The 24,381-nt window shown below is 34.6% G+C and overlaps 1 protein-coding gene and 1 non-coding gene across 2 annotated transcripts in view; one reads left to right on the plus strand and one right to left on the minus strand.

Annotated features, from left to right (window-relative positions):
- Malrd1 (MAM and LDL receptor class A domain containing 1) overlaps positions 1-24,381 on the minus strand; it is a 686,047-nt gene that overhangs the window by 594,787 nt on the left and 66,879 nt on the right. Inside the window, exons 6-8 of the mRNA XM_047521295.1 lie at positions 11,293-11,394; positions 10,184-10,330; positions 4,760-4,926 (exon numbers count right to left, since the gene is read on the minus strand). Of these exons, the coding sequence (XP_047377251.1) occupies positions 4,760-4,926; positions 10,184-10,330; positions 11,293-11,394 (416 nt within the window). The remainder of the gene's footprint in view (positions 1-4,759; positions 4,927-10,183; positions 10,331-11,292; positions 11,395-24,381) is intronic.
- On the plus strand, positions 18,264-18,367 carry LOC124962469 (U6 spliceosomal RNA). The gene has a single exon (XR_007104487.1). It is a non-coding gene; the product is annotated as a U6 spliceosomal RNA (small nuclear RNA).

A 24,381-nucleotide genomic window follows, 5' to 3' on the forward strand; every position in this document is an offset into this window, starting at 1 on the left:
AAGTGAGATAAGCCAATCTTAAAAATCCAAAAGACGAATGATCTCACTGATAAGCGGATGATGACACATAGTAGGGGGGTGGGAAGGAGGTAAGAATGGAGGAAGAAGGGACTGTGTAGAGGGAAAAGAGGGGTGGGAAGGAGGGGAGGAAAAATAACAGAATGAATCAAACACTATTATCCTATGTAAAAGTATGACTACACAAATGGTATGCCTTTATCATGTACAAACAGAGAAACAAGATGTATCCCATTTGTGTACAATAAAAATAAATTTTAAAAAAAGTCTTTCAAAATACAAAAAACAAAAATAAAGAAATAAAATTCTAAATGGCAATTGGTAATATCAGCAATTTGAATGTTGATTTCAATAACATTATTACATGTTCCAATATTTTCATGATGGTAGAAAGGGAAGGAATAACAGGTAAACATTTAATGTAAAGGTTAAAAAATAGTGTTTAAAAGCATTTTTGCATCATCTCAATTAAATTTTTTTCCATGGGAGAATTCAGTCCAAGTTTCAAAAAACACAATTATTTTCTGGAGATTGTGTTCCTACAGTGTGACTCTTTTGAACATTCTACCAAAAGTCTGTTTACCTCTCGTAGAACATACCATGTTATATACTATATAATGGTCATTTTCTAGGTTACCAAATGTGTAAAACTGCACTATACACTTTGAAGGAAGACATTTAATCAAAATCTATAAGGTGCTCCATAATTGTGTTCATGGTTTTGGTTTCTAGGGTTTATGACCATGCTCTGAAATAATTCTGCTTTTCTTCAGATTTTTAGCAAGCATTCTTTTTTAAAAATTCTTTTTCTTTGCAAATGGACAAAATATCTTTTTATGTGTTCATTTTTATGTGGTGCCAGGATTGAACCCAGTGCCTCACACACGTGAGGCAAGTGCTTTACCACTGATCTACTACCCCAGCCTAGCAAGCATTCTTAATTTGATATTTTCTTGGGAAAGATAGACCAATAGGATGCATTTATTTTTTGTGAATCAATATGGTGAAAACATGAAGAATGACATACATATGTTTCAGAATGAGCTTTGAGACAGGCCTTGCTCGCCTTCTAGTGTGAAACAGAAAATAATCTGAGAAAGTGTCATTCAGTTGTAATTCTAATGACACAGGACATTTTTTCAAACTCTTGTGTTCACCTCCTCACTCGCTTCACTTTAATCACATCCAAGTTTTTCTAAAAATTAATTTTTTTCTACTTAGTCCTATACTCTCTGATGTGTATTCCGAACTTCCAAGTTCTTCATATTTCGTCATATAGTCTAAGTCATTTGGAAATTCACCTTATGTCATTACTCATTCATATCAACTGCTCAAATTTCCAAAGAACAGCAAAGCACAGGAGATAGATGGATTTTTCAGCTCATGGATTCTATGTCATATCAGGATGAATTCATTTAAAAATGTTGAGACATACAACAAAATTCTTTCCAATTATTTCCTGTACGACTTCAGTTATTTAGCATCAAGACCTACACCTCTCCATAATGCTGCTGGTCACATCATTTGGCAAACTGTCCAGCAGTTCCCTTCACATTCGTTTTATGAGAATAATATAGAGAAATTCTTATCGTTCACTTCACAGTGACTGAGTTCCCTCTGTTCTACCTGAAAATGAATAGGCATTGTCTTTTTATTTTTAAATGAGCAGTTATTTCCGAACTTGCTTTTCATGTACTAAGTTAATGGTATATTATGAACGAGATCCAGATCTGTCTTTTTTTCCACCATATTCCCCTGTCTTACAACACAAGCAATGATAAATAAAAAGAGTTAATCACAACTAAAAGAGGGCAGCTTTCGTCTTATTTCTGTTCTTATTTTCAGACTATGTAGGTATTTTTAACAACAACAGAAAAGTAATTCTCAGCCTCAAAAAATTTTTCAAGACTTTTCTAATTTTCTATTATCTTAAAATCAATCAATCGATTAAAAAGACCTTTAAAAATATCTTTGCTCCCCCATACCAGGATCAATAATGCTAATTAACCTTTCAAGAAAAATGTTTATTACCACATCTCTTAGAGATATCAGCTTGTTCTTCTCTCTTCCCCTGGAGAAATCAAAGCTACAAATTCGAGGTTGTTGGTTTTTATTTTCTTAACTACTTTTGATTGTATCCATGACAGAACCTTACAATTTGGTAAAGACCTTCTTTCAAAGAAAACTCATTTTGGCTTTAACGCTGTGTCATGCAAGAAAGCAAAAGAAAATATTCTAAGGCATTTTCTTTCCAGTGTAAACCACATTCATCATCTTTGGCATTGTAAGTGGTACCACAAGCTGCTTACTCCACTATCCATGGCTTATTGGCCAGGAAGCTCTCCTCAAGACAAAGGCTAGGTCATTGCTATGATTATTACTATACAGATAATGGATAGAGTACTAATGTCAGAATAGCTAAGTAATACAAACTAGAAATGCTGTACACTTCAGCAGACTCTAAAACAGTGAACTGCACTTCACAAAGTGCCTTCACCTGTACTTCTGGCTTCCCACTTCTCTGGAAGGCATAAAAATGACCTTAACCATTGTCATTAGATCCATCTTGGTTCATCTACATATTCCCACATTTATTTACAGATACTCAGAGTGAAGAAGAGCATTCTATTCATGGAAGATGTAATGTTCAAAAATAGGGTTTTTTAAATGATAGGTTTGGAATTTTTCTGAAATACGTGATAAAACATCTACTTGTGACTTAAATGTACTTTAATGCACATTTTTACATTAGTAACCAACATGCTCTATATATACAGTACAGCAAATAGGGCATCAGAAGAGAGGATATCTTGTAAAACACTTGGTCTGCCAATGAGTCAATTCTGAATCAGTATTCTAAATGGTACATCCAGTTGGTTCTGATTAACAAACTAGATCAGATCTAGTTGGATTTCTTTTCCTACTATGTGAGGCACAAAAATCTTGGTAACTCTTTTATATGATATGTCACCTAAAGACAATTTGTTTTCAGTCTTTTCTTGTATAGCCCCAAAACCACCAGAAGAATAATATTGTTCATTTTCAGTAATTCATAACTCTATTACATACATATATTGAAAATTTAAATACCCATCGCTGATGTTCAGATTTAATTAAAATTCTCCAAATTAGAACATACATGATTGAAAATTTGATTTAAATTTGGAGAAAAAACTCTTTTGGCATGTAAGCAAATATTAATTACTTACGAAAAGCAGTATCATAGGATCATATTTTAAAGCATCTTTATAATTTAAACTCTACAGAATTATTGTAAGTTATTTTCACTATGCCTTTGTTGAAAGACTAAATTAGAAATCATAGAAGGTTGATCATGGTGCATGATTTACATGGCAGATGGCAATATCTTAAAGATTATTGGAGCATGAATGGCATAACATACCCAGATGAAGTTTAATTTGTGGCTTTTGGGAGGATTGTTTAATTTTTATGAAATTATTTCCATTTATATGAAAAGTTTATAGTGCTTCAGAAAGGGTAGGTAGGTGTTGTTCCCTTCCATCCCTCCCCACACACCTGGCCTAATTGATGGAAAAGGATCCAATAAATGTGTGACAAATGGTTGTCAACTACCACTCCAAAAATGTCATAAAATACACAGAATGCTAGACATTGTGCTTCATAGCAAATGTATTGTACTATCTAGTAAGATTGCTGGTTCAACTTTATGTCTTAGTACTCCAAGAGTATTCCTGAAAAGGCAGAAGAAAGAAGACCAGATATCATGGAATGGTACAAAAAGCAGAAGAAGAGGTAAAGAAAAGGATTCCTACTCAATGTTCAAATATTTTGCCAATTAGCATTCTGATATTTGAGGATTAATCATGATGCTATTCCAAACTTCAGAATAGAAGAGAGCAGAAGAAAATGCTACTAACAGATTGTTAGTGTCATCGAATGAGCACAGACGATGAGTAAACTTTTGTTGAAAAATGAATCTGACTGATAAGAAAGTTTCAATTGCACTAACTCCAAGTATCCTAAGCCAGAGGAAACTTGCTTAGATGTTTTCCTGTTTCCCTTTCTTCAACAGTCAGAAGTCCTGCAGTTATGGCCAAATGTTTCCTATTTACCCTGTGTCTTGTTTATTCGCCTCTATAAATTCATTACTTTTCACAACAGAATTCCTCTGAGTGTTTCATGTATTTTCGCACTTGTAGGGGGTTGCTTCCAGTTAAAGTTAGGTTAAAAGAGCCTGAATTGGTTTATACACTAGTATAATCATTTCAGCCTTCCCTTCACTTAGTGAAATATATTTTTTTAATCCAAATGACTCATTTGTCTGTATTTAATCAGTAACTATCAGTTTTTGAACATGCATCTACTTATACCAAAACAAATAACTTACTTCTAATCATATTTATGCTTCTAATGATATATAGATCTAAAATCCAAAAGGAGTCACCTCAGAGCTTCAGTGCAGAGCTAACAATACAGAATCCCAGATATCTCTTTTTATTAGACTACAGTTCCTTAACTATACTTTCATGAATTTTAAGTTTATAAAATAATATTCTGCCAATCATCACGTGAACTTTTATACATCATGGTACTCTGTAACCTGGCATCTTAATTATTCTTTTAAGAAGTATTGTCAAGACAATGTGTACTTAAAGTCTACAGCCTACACATAACTGAGAAATAGAAGCACTAGTTAGGTGCCAAGAGTAGAAACTGCACTTATTCATTGAATTTGAAATAAGTACTAGCTGCTTCTTACCTCATTATGGTACAATCCCACTCTCAGGACACTGTTTTCCATGCAGTAATAGAATTGAAGGTGGCAGTTCTTGCCCGAGCAATGACACAGAGAGCTGTTTAAAAAAGCCCTGCTGTCTAAATGGCTAAGAGTAAAAGCATGTGTGGCCCCTACAAACACAAAATAACCTGAAAAACAGAGGGAAGAGAAACAGTTTAGGGAAACAGCTGCTTACTGCTGAACAAAATGTGGTTTTTCTTAAGGTTTCAAAACCAGGATTAAAATGTTTTATTTAAGAGTATGTGATGTTTAAGAATTATTACATAAACTACAAATAACAGGTATTTATTTTCATATGTGATTTGTTAAACAATCTCCTAATTCCTAAAATCAAAATTGGATGGCATCTTCAATATTGAAATTCAATGTTCTTTTTTGTTAATTTGTTTGTTTTTTTGTTGATTTGTTTTGGTTCTGGGGATTGAGCCCAGGGACACTTAACCACTGAGTCCCACCCCAGCCTGTATTATTTTTTATTTGGAGACAGAATCTCACTAAGTTGCTCGGGGTCTCACCAAATTGCTGAGACTAACTTTGATCTTGCAATTCTCCTGCCTCAGTCTCCCAAGCCTCTGAGATTATAGGCATGTGCCACTATCCCTGGTCTCACTATTCTTTTTCTTAAAAAAGTCTGTGATATACCATCAAATTACTATCATTTTCTTTTAAATGTCAAAATGAGTTTTTTCTGACTCAAGAATTCCTCCTTTTTCTCCCCAGAATTCTTTCCCCTTTTGATTGTTTTTCTACTTTTTAAGTTTAAAGACATTTTTGTAGTTTAAGGCAAAACAATTTAAAATGATCTCTTTCTTACCAAACAACATGAAAGTATCAGAAAGCTTCAGTACTATTAAGCTGCATCTACAGGTTTTATAACACATAAAAAATATTGCCAATTGATTTTTTTCTCATGTGATATTGAAAACTAATTTAGACTATTCCTCAACTCAATAATATTAGCATTGCAGAAACACAAAGAAGTTTCTATGTTTTTTGTTTGTTTGTTTTCCAAAGTAAATTCTGCAATGTTTCATTTCTTTGTAAGATAATAAATACTCCTGCAATTTCTGAAAACTATAAACTTTAATGAAACTCTTACTCACTAAAAATATTAGACTTTAAACAAAATACTGCAGTAAGTTAACACTCTGATTTAAACACAAAGAAATGAGAAACAAAGTAGAGATCAAAACAAGACAAAACATTTTACAAAGTGAAGAAAGAACAGTTATGCCAAGTGAGGAACAGAGCCGAAGCCACAGAACTCTTAGTCTTTGGCATCAGAAGAAGCTTGTGGTAGCCTGGAGTTGACCAATTAAAGTGTCATAAAAGAGAAATGAATAGAGTCAAACTCAATGAAGCCAGACACTAAGACTAAGGAACCCTATTCACAAAAAATTCACCATCCTGAACTTCAATCACAAAAATGGGCAAAACTCCAAGAATTATCATAAAGTATGAAACCCTAAACTTGTACTGTTACTCAGACAAAGTTTTGAGGAGCTAAGTAGTGTTTACAAACAAAACAAAATCACTAAATAGGAAGGGTTTAAGGCAATCAGAAAGAGCTAGAAAGAATAGAGGGGATGGAAAAAGTACAAATCTCAATTAAAAGGAAACTGCAAATTTTGCAGTTTGGGGACCAGCGTGTAATGAATTTGAAGGTTGTCAGTCTTATTCACTTTACAAGAAAAAACTGAACAAACAGAAAAATCAACAGCTCTCCATAGATCCATCCAAGAAATGAGGTCACCAACCCCATAACTGGAGAGGCATGTGAATACAGAGAATCACAACTTCCTAATGCAGAAACCCAGAGTGCAAAACTCTGTTAAAATCAGAACCTGGTGGGCTGGGGAGATAGCTCAGTTGGTAGAGTGCTCACCTTGCAAGCACAAGGCCCTGGGTTCAATCCCTAGCTCTGGAAATAAAAAAATATCAGAACCTATATGGGAAAACTTGGACAACTGAGTGTGAATAAGTTGAAGAGTTAAAAACTTTAAGGGAGCACTGTTCTGAATTTTACCTCCAGGAGTCCTATGAGGTCCACAGTTAAAATCAAGAAAAGTTCCCTCAAGCTTGCATCCAAGAGAGAGGAAAAGTAACCATTTTGAAATACTCCTAGACTATTCTATTACTCTCAACAAGCCCTGAACTCAAGAGAAACTATTTCATCACAATGTAAATCACAAGGGTTTAGCCAGAATCTAATTGGTTAAAGGGAAATATCCAACTCCAGTTCATTTTAGCCTTTCCACAGGAGCAAGAATTCCCAGATTCAGCTCCCTCCAGCTTTCATTTCTCCCTAAGTTAAGGCAAGGGGAGTCATAAAGAAACACTTTTGAAGGTCATACAACAGGGACTCAGGCTCACTGAAAGATGGAGGCCCACTCAAGTCTACAGAATGTTCCCCTTCCCCTCACAACATACCACCATGTCAACAGAGCTCCTGGATAATAACGGTGGGATACAACTGCAAGAGCTATGTGTCTCAGATCTTATGTAAGAAGTCTACAAGGGAATTCAAAGACTACAGAGAGGACAAAAACAAGAAGAATGTCAGGCAAAATTATATCTATATTCTCAGATATAGATAGCTACAGCAAAGAGTAAGCAGTCTAACACCTAGCCAGATAAAAATAACAGCTCACATCATTTACCTTAATGCTTTGTACACAATAAATCACAGATTTTTAAAAATTTGTTCTTTGCAAAAACATTACAAGGTGTACTAAAAGGCAAAACCACAATTTGAAAAGAAAGAGCAAGCATCAAAACCATACTCAGATATGGCAGGAATATTGGAATGATCAGATGTTTAATTTAAAACAACTATGACTAATATGCTTAATGTTCTAATAGAAAAAGTAAGATAATATAGGCAAAGAGAGGGAAAGAGTCAAAAACTCTAACAGAAATGAAGACTGTGTTTCTGGATTCATTAGTAGACTAGACCTGGTGAGAAAAGATTGATCTTGAGGATATGTTAATAGAACTTCCAAAACTGAAACACAGAAAGAAAACTGTGGGGAAAAACAAAAAAGAAATAGACTAACCAAGAACTGTTGAGGAAATGCCAAAAGGTGCAATGTATGTGAAATAGGAGGATAAGAAAAATAAAGGAACAGAAATCTTATTTGAAGCAATAATAGTTGACTGTGGGTTTCTCCAAATAGTGTAAGTCATGAAATCAAGGACCCAGGAAACTCAGAAAATGCCAGGTAGAATAAATGCTAGAAAAAAACAAACAAAAAGAAAGAAGAAATTCCACAAATATTCAAACTGCAGAAAATATCTTGATAGAAACCAGAGGAAAAAGTATATCTTACCTATAAAGGAGCAAAGAAAAGCAAACAAGGAAAGAATAAAGTGAAACATTTAATGTTAAGACCACCCCCCAAAAAATCACCAACTCAGAATTCTGTTGTCCTATGAAATCATCTTGCAATATGAAGGAGAAATAAAACTTTCTAAAAACCCAAGGAATCTGTTCCTCAGCCCTGCTTTGCAGGAAATAAAAATAGTTCTTCAGAGAAAAAGAAAATACTGTAGGGGAGAAGATTGGATTTACAAGAAGGAAAAAAGAGCATTAGAGAAGAAATATCAAGAATAAATCAATAATTTAGTTTTGTTTTGTTTTTTAATTTTTATTGTCCTAAAAGATAGCAGTTTGGTCAAGAGACCTGCATTACCATAAAAGTACAGGATCATGAATATGCCAGAATCAACCCTACTATTATGGATAGCTCTAATACACTAAATAGAAAAGAAGAAGGGAAACTGAAATAAGGCAAGAAGAGCATCATTAAGCATGCGCACACACCCAAAGTACAGGAATTAAATGTCCAAAAGAATATAAACCAGACTAAACATCGTACACAGAAAAAAGTTGTGTTTCAGGAAGCAGGACTGAAAATAAAACTCAAAACAGACTAAATAGCATAGAAAATTTTAAAAGGGCAGTGAGGTTACAAAGTATGAATTAATAGTGCCTCTTTAGTATATCTAATAAGAACCAAAGAAGGACAGAACAGAAGCAGTGAGGATCACTTGACCAGAATAACACTTTCCTGAAGTGATGAAATCACGTAATGAGCACTGAAAAAATTAAAAATACCTGCGTTCACCACAGTCAAAATTTCAAACCTCAGAAAGAGACATTGTAAGATATCTGTTTTAAATTGAAATAGATTAAGTGGACTCAGGCTTCTCAATGACCACAGTAACTCTTGAGATAAAGAGGGACAATCAACAGGAACTTAGAAGGAAAACATAGTTCATTCTAAAATTGTCTGACCAGATAATTTCTTACCTAAGAGTAACACCAATTCAAAAAGATCTTAAGTTTATAAATACTAAGGGAGTTCATCACTATTGCTCTTTTCTAAATAAAAGAATAATTAATTAAAAAAAAAAAAACAAATAAAAGAGAATCAAGAGGGACAATAGGAACTTTGAAAAACAATAGCAAGAGCCTGGAATGTGACTCAGCAGTTGAGCACTTACCCACCTGCAGGAGGTCCTGGGTTTGATCCTCAGCCTTCCAAAATTACATAAAAATAAAAAGCAGTAGTGAAGGAAGAATACAAAAAATACCCAGTGGTAATGATTATAAGCATAAAAAATTAATATACTGACTTGAAACTCTTCTGAAAATGCTCAACTCTAACTCAAAACCAGAAAAGGGTAAAGGAGTGGTTAAATTGTGTCAAGTTCTTCATCACAGTCAAGAAAACACAGAAATGCTGAATACTTTAGGTTTGGGTAATAAAACTTAATAATGAAGATAGGCGTTAAATTAAGAATAGACATAATAGTAAGATATATAAAGTTGCAAAAAAAAAAAAATCAACGTAGAAGGATAAAAAACACTCCCCTCTCACCTCCAAAAAATGACAATGGGGAGAAAAGTAAACATAAAATACAAATTTGAATATGAAGAAACTCATTGACAGAACTGTGGTGATAAAAAGTCAGTAAATAGACAATAAAAATCAACTGATCCCAGCAACTTGGAGGCTGAGGCAGGAGGCTCTCAAATTCAAAGTCAGCCTCAGAGATTCTGTAAGACCTTTAGCAACTTAGTGAGACCCTGCTACAAAATAAATAAAATCTTAATATTTTTATTTCTGTCTATACAAAACCCAATATCTCCTGACAATAAGAAAATAACAAATTTGCAGACAAAGATAGTTAATATAGTATAATTTTTCTTTCACAGCACTGAAGAAATGATTGCTTTTTCACTTTCAATAGCTACAGCATAAGATACTTCCAATAAAATATGCAATGATCATCAAGACCCCACTTTAACTCTTATCACTAGTTACAACAAAGCAGAATTCTAAGACTTAGACATAAAATATATCATATTTTATTTGCTACCTTCATCATCACTAATAAGATTCTGCTGAGGTGCAGATTCTATTGCTGTGAAGTTGCTGGCTTTTGTGCGCATCCAAGAAATTTGCCCAGCAGATGCTTCTGCTGTCCAGTCACACATGTCAAAGTCAAATCCACAGGGTTGACACACTGCAGAGGGAAGAGAAGGATTTCACTGGACTATTACAGTTCACCAGAGTGTTATGGTTTGGATATGAGTTGTCCCCAGAAGCTCACATGAGACAATGCAGGAAGGTTCAGAGGAGAAATGATGGTTTGTTAGAGTCTTAACCCAATCAGTGAATTAATCCCTGATGGGATTAATCAACATGGCAGGATGTGACTGGAGGAGATCTGAATTGGGGTGTGGCTTTAGGGTATATATCTTGTATCTGAAGAATGGAGACTCTCTTCTTCCTGATGATGTGAGATGCTTCTCTCTGCCACACTCTTCCAACATGATGTTCAGCCTCACCCCGATCTCTGAGGAATGGAGCTGAGCTTCTATGAATGAGGACCTCTGAAACTGTGAGCTCTCAGGTAAACCTTTCCTCCTCTATAATTGTGCTGGTCAGACCCTTTTAGTCAGAGCAGCAAAAAAAAAAAAAGCTGACTAAAACACAGTGACTGCTCAACCAGGGTTATATGTGTTAATGAACTCAGAGGTGCACAGACACACACACACACACACACACACACAATCTGGAAGTTTGATCTGATAAGCTTAGAGCATACCAGATCTCTATTTACCAAAGGTCTTCAGTTAATCCAACCTCCCAAGTCACTGAGTCACTGGGATTACCGTCTTGTGCTACTGCACCCAGTTTACTTTGGAATTTTAAAGGAGAAACATTGTGTGTAATTTCAAGAGGGTCTTTAATGGGTTTTTTTGTTTTTTTTCTTTTTTTTTTTTTTTTTTTACAAAACATCACCTTCAATAAATGTACTAGTGTTTTCCACTGTTTTAATAAACCACCAATTCCAATAGAGTGCAGATATAACTAGGACATTAAGTCAACAAAGGCAAGCATGTGCATAGTCATATGATTTATCTCTGAGTCTCATAAATTCTATCAACACCTACAAAATGGGCATCTCAGCTTAACACTTACTTCTTGATTCTTCATCTGTAGAATCAAATCTACAGAGACTCCTATTTGGATGACACGGTTCCTGCTCAGTATTCAATGCTTCTTGACATGGTAAAACTTCATCTGTTAAATTTAAAGAATGGCAAGCTGTGAGTGCAGGAACTCAGGAGATGCTCAGGTTTCTTTTTTTTTTTCTATCTTATATATTTATTTTTTTAATTTTTTGCAGACTGCACCTTGATTCATTGTACACAAATGGGGTACATCATTTTGTCTCCATGGTTGCATACCATGTAGATTCATACCATATGTGCAGTCATACATGTACATAGGGCAATGATGTCTGTCTCATTCCACCATCTTTCATACTGCCCCCCCATTTCCTTCTACACAATCCAAAGTTCCTCCATTCTTCTCTCACTCTCCACACGCCCACCCCCATTATATTTCATTCTCCACTTATCAGGGAAAACATTTGGCCTTTGGTTTTTTGGGATTGGCTTATTTCACTTAGCATGTTATTCTCCAATTCCATCCATTTATTTGCAAATGCCATGATATTGTTCTTCTTTGTGGCTGAATAATATTCCATTGTGTGTATATACCAGAGTTTCTTTATCCATTCAACTGTTGAAGGGCGTCTAGGTTGGTTCCACAATCTAGCTCACTGTGTTACTCTACTATGCTGATTTTAAGTCCTTTGAGTATAAACCAAGGAGTGGGATAACTGGGTCAAAAGGTGGGTCCATTCAAAGTTTTATGAAGATTCTCCATACTGTTTTCCACAGTGGGGTACCAATTTGCAACTCCACCAGCAATGTAAAAGTGTGCCTTTTTCCCTACATCCACACCAACATCTATTATTGTTTTTGTTCTTGATAATAGCCATTCTAATTGGAGTAAGATGAAGTGAAGCAGGAGGTATCACAATACCAGACATTAAACTATACTACAGAGCAATAGTAACAAAAACAGCATGGTATCGGCACCAAAATAGACAGTCAGACCAATGGTACAGAATAGAAGACACAGAAACAAAACCACATAAATACAGTCATGTTTCTTAAATCGTTAAGGTTCTACTGTGTACTCTCCACCAAACTCCTCTCTATGGTATGGCATCATAATTCCTTAGGCAGCCTTACTTTACACACACACACACAAGCACAACATACATACACATATGTCAGGAGAATAAAACACCCGTGTGGATGCTTCTGTATTTTAACCAGAACTCCATGGTGTCTGGCAAGCCCTAAACACCACAAAAGTAGCTGACCTGCCTTAATTTTGAAACTAAGAGCTTATCATTATAATAGTTAGTGTGTCTGATATAATAGATGGTGTCCTCTAACTGGAAACTAGATCTGCCTTACAACTACTTTCTCTGATGCCTTCTTAAAATGGTGCCTGTATTTCTGGGTTGTGGACTTGAAAAGGACATGAGTGGGGACTCCATGTCCTTCTTGCTCCTATTGCTACTTCCAGACAATTCTTGCTCTCCCCTTCCTAAATACCAACAAGTTTTGACTCTTAATATCAACAAGCACCAGCTTGTTGGAGTCATGTCAGACATTACCTCTCAATTCCTGAAGATTTGGGTTTTGGCTCACTTCATTCATTTCAATATTCATTTTCACTTTAATTCCCAGTTTCTTGATTTCTTCTTATTGATGATCTCAAAGGAGAACTTTGATGAAAGATGTCCTGCCACCACTTCTCTAATTTATTATTGTCATGATGATATTTCCTTATCTTATGTCCCAACCATTTCTCTATCTTTCTAGTTCATTCCTTTTAGTATCTCAACTCTAACAATACAGTCATGTGATGCATAACAACATTTCAGTTAATGACAGACAATTTATAGAACAGTGGTCCCACAAGATTATATCACCCAATGATGCCATGAACATCTTAGCTTATGTAAGTATGCTCCATGATGTTTGCACAACAATGAAATTGCATAATGATGCATTTCTTAGAATGTATGTATGTCACTAAGCATATGACTGCACTTTGACAGCACCAGGACCTACAATTTCAATTCCTTTCATTCACTATCACTTTCTTATTTCTTTTATTACAGATGTTAGGAATTCATTCATCGGCCCTTTCCATGGTTTCCCATACTTTCCTGGCAAAAAATCTGGTAAATACAGCCCTGCACTGAGTTCAACCTATATTTACCACATGGGCGTGGAGAAAGTCCCATGATGAAGCTGATTGATGGCTTCATTCTCGTGCCCGCTCCCTCCATTGGAACATGCCAATCCCAATTCTTCCTTTTTCTTCAATTCCTAGAAATCTATTCAAAACTTTGTATTCCTTCCTTAAAATTTCAGAGATTCCTATCATATCATTATTCTCAACTCTTCATCTTGCTGTATGTTTCACTGGGAAATGGGAGAAATCAGAAGCAACGTCCCCAGGTCTCACACCTCTCCCTACCATGCTGTCCATGTTCCTTTTCTGTAATGGGCCAGGTCATGCTCCATTTGGGGTCACTCTTTGCACCTGTACAAAATCACATCTCCCCTTGCCTATTGAAGGATTCATTCCAGCAATTTTCTTCCCTCTCATCTACATCCACATGTTTACTTTCTCTGTGAGATAATTTCTTTCAACACCCAATAGCCAAAATTCATCTATCTTAAGAAAACCTTCTATTATTGACCCAACCACCTTCAATTAACTTCCAAAAGCACTATTTATTCTTAAGACTCCAATTCTTCTCTACACTCTCTTGACCTATCCCAATGAATATTTTAATCAAGGCAAAATTCATACTATATGAAATTCACCATTCAGACCATTTTACTTTTTGTCATGTGTCTGCTGCTGGTGATTGAACCTAGGAACTCACACATACTAGAAAAGTGCTCTACCACTGGGTTACATGCTCAGCCTTCAGAGAATCAATTTTAAAGTCTAATCAATTTTAAAGTCTACAATTCAGTGGCCTTTTGTACTTTCATAGTGTTATGCAATCATCACCATCATCTAATTCCAAAACATTTTCATCACTATAAAGTGCATTCCATACCCATTAGTAGTCACTCTCCATTTGTTGTCTGGATCTGGTTCATGTGTTGGAGACTTGGTCTGCAAAGCAACAATATACTGATTTGGGGCTTTGGGTAAGTGATTGGATCATAAGAGATCTAACCTCATCAATGGATAAATTCATTAGTGGATTCATAACTGAGTGGAATACTCAGAGGTAGTAGAAACTGTAGGAGGTGAGACATAGTTGAAAGAAGTGGGCCCTTTGGGGAATGCCTTTGAGGACTACACTTATCCCTGGCTTCTTTCTTGCTCTCTCTCTCTCTTTCTCTGCTTTGTGACCACCAGGATGAGTATGCTCGGTTGCATCACAGACCTACAGTAATGGAGCCGGTCAACTATGGACTGAAACCTCTGAAAACCTGAGCCAATATAAATCTTTCTACCCTTAAGTTGATTTTCTCAGATATTTTGTTAAAGTGACAAAAAGTCGATTAACACATTATCCATTCTCTCCTCTCTTTCAGTCCCTGGTAACCACTAATCTTATTTTTGTCACTATGGATTTGCCTACTCTGGACATTGCATATAAATGGGAACGTATACTAAGTGAATTTGGGAGTCTAACCTTTTCACTTAGCATAATGTGTTCAAAGTCCATTCATGTTACAGCATGGATTAGTATTTCATTCCTTTTTATTATTATAATTTTCCCTCTACCATTCCACTAAAACTACATATACCAAGGTCAACCTCTGTATAGCTATATCTAATATTAATTTTTTTCCTCAACCTACTCATTTACTAGTAATATTTGAATATACTTGATCACTTCCTTCTTGAAATATTTTCTTCTCTGTGCACCAGCACACAATTTTTTTTTCTAGTTTATATTACTAGTTGTTTTTACTCAGTCTCCCTTGTTGGTTTTCCCTCAGCTCCTCAACATCAGATTTCTTCAGAGCTCAGTTTTTGATTCTCTTCCCTTCTCTGCACACTCACAATCTTGTTAGTATCATGCTGTCCCATGCCTTTAAAGTTTTTCCTGAATGCTGATGACTAAAATTATACCTGAGGCTCAGATGTTTTGCTGGATATCAGCTCAGATATCCTGGATGCTAACACTTGGATAGCTAACAGGCATCTCAATACAAATCAGATTAAATCTAAGCTTCTGATTTTTCTCTGCCCAAATTTTCTCTTACAACAGTATTTCCTATCTAATATTCAGCTAATGACAACCCCATCCTTCTAGTTCATGCAAGAAATTTGGAGTCCTCCATGACTCATCTCTCTCACATAATATATTTTTCTTCAGCAAATTCTTGTTTATCTGCAAAATGCATTCAAAATCTTATATCACACCACTTCCACACTACCCTCAGCTCTGTCTCAAGGGAACATCTATTTCTGGATTATAGCAATCACTTCTTAATTTGACACCTTGTCCTTGTCCTCTGCCCCATTACTATCTTTAGATATGTAAGTTAGATTATGTCTCTTCTCCCTTGAAACCCCTCCATAGGATTCCATTCTTTGTGAAGAAAACATTCAAGTCTTCCCCATGATCTTACTCATGCAAACTAGGCTTTCTCTTGCAGGTCTTTGCATTTAGAGTTTCTTCTAATAAGCACAGGCTTGTTCCCTCAACCCCTTGGGTTTTCTGCTCAGTCAGTTTGCTTTTAATTGGGACATGATAATGATTCTGTTTTAAATTTACCATCTCATCCTCACCTTTGGAACTCTGTGTCTCAGTTTTATGTTTTCTTGTTTTTAAATATCACCACTGGACACAAAATATACTTCTTATTTATTTCTTATATGTTTCATTTCCTGATTAAAATGGAAAATCCATGAATGTGATGATTACTATTTGTTTTTTCACTGCTGTTTCTCCCATTCCTGAGAAAAATTCATGGCTTAATATAGGTGCTAAATATATATGTATTTAATGAATAAATGACTTAAGAAAAATCTGCAGAAAAATTTTTAAAAATATTATAGGCTCTATATAAATCATTTATATTGTATTTGTGATAAGTCTGAAGCAATTGGTTATGAATATTATTTACTAATACACCCATAATCTGGTTTCTCATCACAGGAGTTTACAAATAATGAATATGCAAATTCTTGAGTGTAAAATACACTGAAAATAAAACAACAGGCAATTAAAACAATGTTTGCAATAAATGAAGCTATGATTGCAATAATGATTATGAAACATTTAAAACTGTAATTTTTGTAGATTCATATAAGAGCTACAAATCTTTTGCCCTTGAGAGATACATAATTAAATATTGGTCATAGTTCAATTAAATGTTGTATATCAGCTCTAATTTGCCACTAGGTTTACAAAATTAAAAAGTGGTATAAACAAAAGTAGCAAAATAGTAAAGGACAAATTGCAAATTGTGCCAATTGGTATCCAGTATCAACTACTTTTAGTATCATTGGCCCCCAAACTGGAAATTATGATCCAAAAACATGGTATGTGTTGTGGTGTGGCATACATAAATAATAAATCTCCCAGACATATCTTTTTATTTGAATTCATTCAATCCCAGGGTCTGAAGCTTTTTAAACATATCACTTATTTATATTGATATTCATATTCATTCATATTTTGCCTCTTTCTCTCCATCTCCCTCTCTCACTCATTCTTACATTGAACCATGGTTTAGGAAAATATTTGGAGGGGGTGGTTAAAATCCTTCATCAATGATGTCTGATGAATAGGAGGAAGCTTTGCCAACTATTTCAAGGTCACCATACCAATGAAGTCACACGTCTAAGGGCTGTCCTCCTTCAAATCTTATCTTGTACAGATTGTGTGAAACTCGCTAGAAACTTGAGATGTTACAGAATGAAGTCCAAGTCTCAAGGCTATTGCAGTAAAAGTTATAATTGACACCCACTTTTGGCCTCAGAGTTTTTAGGATTTCTTTGTCAATTTTTAAAAATTGATAATAGATTTCGATAAATACTTGTTGGGTTTTCACATTTAACCAAAAGTTAAGGAAAAAGGTAATAAGGTCTTTAGTTATTTAACCAGATAATATATACACATATTGTATATATATCATGAAGATTCTAATTAAGGGATGACTTACGTATTTGTGTCATTTTACAAATAATTGAGGCATGGACCTGGAAAGCCAATCTAAAAATATTCACAAAATTTCACAATATTCTGATTATGAGCCACAGCAAGCAATCTTTGTAAAAATTATAATCAGCAATTTATTCAAGAATCAGTGTTATTCAAGAATCACTGATTAAACATTCTTATTTAATCACAGTCACAAACCTTGATTTCTTTTTTACACTTGCAACCTTGATAGAGTCTAAAGCAATTCACTTTCCAATAGATAGAAAATAAATTTTTACTTCTTGGAAGGGGGAGAGGCTACAATGGGAGTATTTGAAGGTGTGGAAGCAGTCTAAAATACTTCTCTAAAAGTATAAAGAGAACTTAATTTTATTTCTCAACTTGCAAAGCATTCAGACACCAGGAAAATACCTATAACTAAGCACTTAAAAGTTGTTTACATTTTTGTAGTAAACAGAAATACACATATACATCTCTCTATATATACTTATATATACTAAAATAATAATGTTTTTTCTCTAGCACATGAATTAAGCAACACATAAACTTCTCACCTCAGTATTTCTTCAACTTTAAAAAGTGAGTATTACTCTTTGATATCTATTTCTAAATATACCTACAGTAAAATTAATATTTGGTTCTTCTCAATGTCTTTCAACAGTGTTTTGTAGTTTCCCAAATACAGATCTGGCATATTTTGTTAGATTCTTAAGAAGTAACTTTGATTCTATTTTATGTGGTTTCATTTTCCTTATTTTCATTTCTAATCATTCATTGACATTATGTGAAAAAAATTTGATTTTGTATTGATTTTGCATCCTGCTACCATGATAAATTCATTTACTAGTTTTAGAAATTATGTAAAAATAAATCTGTGCACACTTTAGCAGCACATGTACTAAAACAGTAATAATACAAGGGAGATTAGCATGGCTCTTGAATAATGGTGACATGCAAAATACAATGTTCTGTATTTTTAAATTAAGTAAATTCCATGAGATGTTATGTATAGAGACATTTCCTCCTTCTGTTCCAATTAATTGCCTTTACTTAAGAATATCACCAGATCTCCAGTATGTTGTTGAATGGAAATGATGAGTGGATCCCAAATTTAGGAGCAAAGCACATCATTGGGTGTGATGTTAGCTGAAGGGTTTTTGTACATAACCTTTATCAAGTTAAGCAAGTTCATAGTTTTGCTGAGGTTTTTGATCATGAATGTATTTTGAATTTTGTCAAATGCTTTTTCCGCATCTGCTGAGACCATCACATCTTTTTCTTCTTCAGTCTGTTAATATGGTGAATTACATTGATTAATTTCCCAAACATTGTAATAGCTTTGTACTCTCTGGATGGTTGCACCATATTATCTTTTTATGTATTGCCGTGACTCTGAGAATGTTTTGTAGAAGACTTGAGACCTGAAGTGTTCTTGTACTTTGGTTTAGATATTTTGTTAGGGCCAAGTCATTCTTGCAAAATAAGGTGATGAGGGTTTTCATCATTTCTGTTTTCTGGAACAGAATGTATACAACTGGTGGCAATTCATCCCTACATATTTGACACAACTTGCCAGTGAAACCAAGCAGTTCTGGAATTTTCTTTAATAAAAATTTTCATTGAGTCTTATTCAACAAACACGAAACTCTTAAGGTTATTGCTTTCTTCTTAGTGATTTGGTACTTGGAGGCTTTCAAGAAATTTGTCCATTTCATTTAAATGGTTGAATTTATGGGCATAGTTATTTTTAGTTTTCCCTTATTATTATTATTATTTTAATATTTGTAGGTCTTTTTCATTAGCTCATATTCCATTTTTGGTATTGGCAATGTGTGTCATTTCTCCTTGTTCTTGGTCAGTTCAGCTAGAACTTTACCAATTTTATTTATCTTTTAAAATGATCAACTTGTTTTTCAATAATGTATTATTTTATTTACTACTATATGTATGTGTAATTTTCCTACTAAAGTGAGCTTTACCTTGATCTCTTTCTGCTTTCTTTAGATAGATAAATTACTGATTTGAGATTACTTTCTCCTTTCTTAACAAAAACATATATATATATATATATGTATCCATATATATATACATTTCTTTCTAAGTACAACTATAGCTATGTTATACTATTATACAAATTTTAGGAAGTTATATTTTTATCTTCATTTAGTTCAAAGGACTTGGTTATTTCAAAGTATGTTTTTAAAAGCACAATATTAAATTTCCAAATAATTATGGATTTCCTGGCTTTACAACTTGATTGCATTATAGTCAGAGTACCTATTTTATATCATTTCAGTTCTTTTAAGATTCTTAAAATTTGTTTTGTGGCCCAAGTGTTACGATTTTAAGCCATATTGGAGCCTGATAAAATTTAATAATACTGATCCCATCTTGAACTTTCTAATGTTTTGTTTGCCATTGATTTTCTATTAGTCTTGATTTCTTAAATGTTACATCTAAATATACTTTATCTCCATTAGTAAGTCTGCCCAGACTGCCATTAAAAAACACCCCAGATTAGGTGGCTTCAACAACAGAATTTTTTTCCCCTACAGGTGTGGAGGCTGGAAGCATGAGATGAGGGGCCTGGTAAGGGTTCTCTTCCAGTACTGTACTGCTGTGCTCAGTGTTCTCACACAGGGGAGAAGGACACACAAGACACACACACAGCAAGAGAGACAGCATCTTCCTTTTCTTATAAAGACACTGTAGTGACCCAGCCACAAATGTTTATAGCAGTTCGATAACAGCTAAATGATGGAACCAACTTAGGTGTCCTTGAGCAGATGAGTGGATAAAGAAAAGGGGAATATTACTATGCACTATTACTCAGGTTTAAAGAAGAATGAAATTATGGCATTTGCTGGTAAATAGATGGAGTTGAAGAATATCATGCTAAGCAAAAATAAGCCAATTCCAAAAATCAAAGATCAAATGTTTTCTCTGATATGCAGATGCTAATTCACAATAAGAGGGGTGCTAGGGAAGAATAGAGTGACTTTATATTAGGTAGAGGAGAGTGAAGGGAGGAGAAGGGTAGGGGGTAGGAAGAATAGTAGGGTAAAGCAGTATTATCTCATGTACATATATGACTGCATTACCGATGTGATGCTACAACATGTACAATCAGAAAAATGAGAAATTATACTCCATTTATGTATGATTTATCAAAATGCATAAATGCACTTTACTGTCCTGTATAAATAATTAGAAAAAATTAAAAAAAATAAGACACTGTAGAAGCAAATGAGGCTGCACCCTTAGGATCTCCCTAAATTACCTCCTAAAAGTTCAACCTTCCCATTACAGTCACAGGAGCTTTAGGACTTCAACACAGGAATTTGGTGGAGATGGAGGATGCAATGTAGTCTCTAGCAGTAAACTTTTACTGCCTTCTTAAATTTTGTCCTTCCCCTCTATTGCTCTGCCCTTGAACCCTTACTGCTGACTATCAATGGCTAGTGTTCCATTTACACATTCTATTCTATTTGTACTAATATGTATTATTTTAATAAATATCAATTATATCAAATTAGTGGATGATTTCATTCAAATTTTCTATACTCTTGCTGATATTTTTATGTACTTGTACTGATTAGTAACATATATATATATATATCAATAATATAGATGTCAATAATATATATATGTCTCCTGGTATAATTTTGGATTTATCTAATTCTTCTTTGAATTCTAATAGTTTTGCCACATAATATTTTGGTGTACTCTTGTTAGTTGTGTACATGTTTAGAATTATATTTTCTTAGTGAATTTACCCTTCATTATTATATAATATTCCTATTTATCCCTATTAATTTTTCTTGTTCTGAACAACAGTGTTTTGTCACTCTACCTTTCTTTGATTTCTATCACAAGAAAACTTTCTGCACCCCTTTATTTTTGATTAACCTTTATCATGTTTAAAATGCATTTTTATAGTCAGAATAAAGATAGTTCTGATTGTTGATCCAATCTGATACCATCTGAGTTCAAAGTGGAATGCTGAGACAACTTATATTCAATGTAACAATTTTATGATTACAATCTGGTAATTTTATTTTTTAGTTGTCTTCTCTGCTTTGATTATCCTTTGTTCCCTTACCACCCTGACTCCACATTTCTGTCTTTTCCATCTAATTCTCTTTGACTTTAGTGTATTATTTCAGCATTTGAATATTCTGATATGTTCAATTTTGTCATTAACTTGTGTTTAGTGTTTGTTCTAAGGATAATGCATCCCTTAGTTTAACACTCAGAGCTGGTTAACATTTCAAATGAAATATACAAGTACTACAGTCACAGAATTTTACATTCCTCACTTTATTCTATAATTAAATATGTATAATTATATATATATACATATACATGTAATCTTTAGGAGAGAAAAGTATTCTATTTTATTTAGATATTTGTGACTTCAGTTGTTTTTCCTTTATTCTTGAAGCTACAAGTTTTCCTCTGGTAAGACATTTTGATTTTGGTTTGGGTTTTGGTTCCACCTGAAAAATTTCCCTAGTATTTATTTTAGAGTAGGTCTTCTGGTGATGAATAGGCCAATGAATAAATGAGGGAATGTACGGGAGGGAACAGATTTGGAGGAAAAAATTATAATTTACTTCTAAACATGCTGATTTTGAGTTTCTGTCACAAATACATTTGTCCATTCAATCCGTAAACCTCTTCTCCTTGCCTTTCTTTATTCCAGAGCCAATATTCACTTTTATTGCCTTCTCTAGTGACTAAAGTCATCCAAGTAACCATTGTCTAGCCAGTGACATGGCCAAAAACATACCCACTTCCTATCTTTGCCATCTTTCTGCCCTAAATTTGAGACGTAAGAACTCTGATGATTAGCTTATGATCATTAGGTAATAAGCATAAGGCAAATGCTAGAAAATCACTTAGTCCTTGACTTTAATAGAGTTGGAGTAGAAGAACCTATGTCCCCAAACTGTCTCTTTCCTCATTTTTTGAAGTCACTTTAAGCAAACCTCGTCTGATTTCTTACATCTAAATGCATTCCTGACCTTATCCTTTATTGGGATAGGTTTTGCTGATTGAAATGCAGAGATTGGTTTGGCTTTGCCTGCAGGCCTCTGATGCTCCACCACCCAGGACAGCCTGAGATTGAAATCACAGGTTCTAGTCAGCTGGGACTCTGATCCAAGGCAGTCATTGCCAAGTACGACAATCAGCAAGGAATCAGGACTCATGGTTCCTAGATGCTAGTCCTGTTCTTTGAACTTGGTGTTGCTCTCTTCACAGAAACTCTCCTCTTATTTAAAATGCAAGCCACATGGTTCGTGACTCCCATGTAGCAGGTCTGGAGGGAAGCCCAGAATCAATCATTCCCCCATGTGATTCTGATGATTAAATAGGTTTGTTCTGCTATGATAATGCCTGAACTGGACTAGAGATTCCCACTTGGAAATTTAATGCTACTTCATTTTTCCATCTCTCACATTCCTGTCATTTACAAAATATAACAGCATTCAAATGCCAATGCTATCCTATAATGCTTTATGCGTTTTCTCCATTACTAATATTCCATAATGCTGTGTTTTCCTTCTAAAAGTTTAAATATGCTTTCGATTCTTTTTTTTTCAGGGGGAGAGAGGTGATTAAAATCCCCCTGCACCCTCACCTCCAGAGAATACACCAGGTGACCTTACCTAAATCTTGCCTTTCTCCAGAAGACCACTTTGCAACTTTTTCAAGATGTGGCATGTTTTTCTAATGCTCCATAAAACACAGGGCCTAAAATTAAGGTTATCATTTTTCTAGATACCTAATTTTGCTTCTACACAATTATTTATACTTCCATGTGCAACACATCTTGGTTCATGACATCCACTTTATCATCACTGATATCCATGCAGGTCTACCTTCCACTCTCATTGAGTTCAGTCTTGGATTTCAAGCTTCTCTAGTCCTGACTCTTCTCATATGGTATGACTTTAACATGCACATGAAAGGCAGAGTCAATCAAATTAGCCTTACAATTCACTGATGCCTCATCTCATTAGTAAATTTCATTTCCACACCATCTCAAATACCTTATGATTATAATGATGTCTAGAACCATTGTCTTAGAAATTGTAAACCTCAACATTCTTCAATTTGACCACAACCCACAAGTATCCCTTGAATGTTCAAATTTCCTGATGTTTACACTCCAAGTACAACTGCTTTTTTTATTTTTATTTTTTACCTTCAGTAGTGAATTTTTAGAGGTCTTTTAAGCGCTTACTACAAAATCTGGCATTTGTCTTCTGAATATTTACTATGGCCCATCTACCTTGGCCTTTATCCCAGTATGTGGATCATGGGTAATTAGGGAAATAACTTTGATTCCCAGGACCAATGATGGAGAGAAAGTTCATGTCAGAAATGATAGTGGGGTCTTATTATGGGCGATGTCAACTCCCAAGCTCCACCCAAGAATGTTCCTGTATAAATTTGTAATGTAAATACAGTTTCAATGGCAGCAAACCAGCGGTAAAGAAATCCCAGCTGATAGCAATTTTCATTGCCTGTTTTTCTTTTGAGGGTGATTAGCTAGACTGGCCAATGAACAGGGCTAGTTTGGCAGGCCCAAATTTCTGCAGAAACTATAAAACTGAGAGGTATAAAAATATTGCTAAAGTGATCAGGGTCAGAAATTAAATGTCTCATTAAGTGTCAAGCACAGGCTGGCTGTGCCCTGGATCCAGGAGACCACGCAGGGTAACAGAAGGGGGAATATTAGGGGAGATGCAAACTTAAGAGCGGTCAGCAGCTGGGTTGGCTTTGCCTGCAGCTAACCCTGTATTCTACACTGATAAATTGAATCTCTTCTGATAAACATAATTTTCTTTTAGTGAAAAGGCATTGAGGTTGATGCTTCAATTATTTACTTCTAAAAACGGGAGAAATCTGCCATCTGTTCCCTGAAGTTCTCTATTTCAATGATCTGTCTTTCCGTTTATCATATTGTGTTTATTTCCTTATAT

This window comes from Sciurus carolinensis, chromosome 12 (genome assembly GCF_902686445.1).
Source record: "Sciurus carolinensis chromosome 12, mSciCar1.2, whole genome shotgun sequence".
Classification (NCBI taxonomy): domain Eukaryota; kingdom Metazoa; phylum Chordata; class Mammalia; order Rodentia; family Sciuridae; genus Sciurus; species Sciurus carolinensis.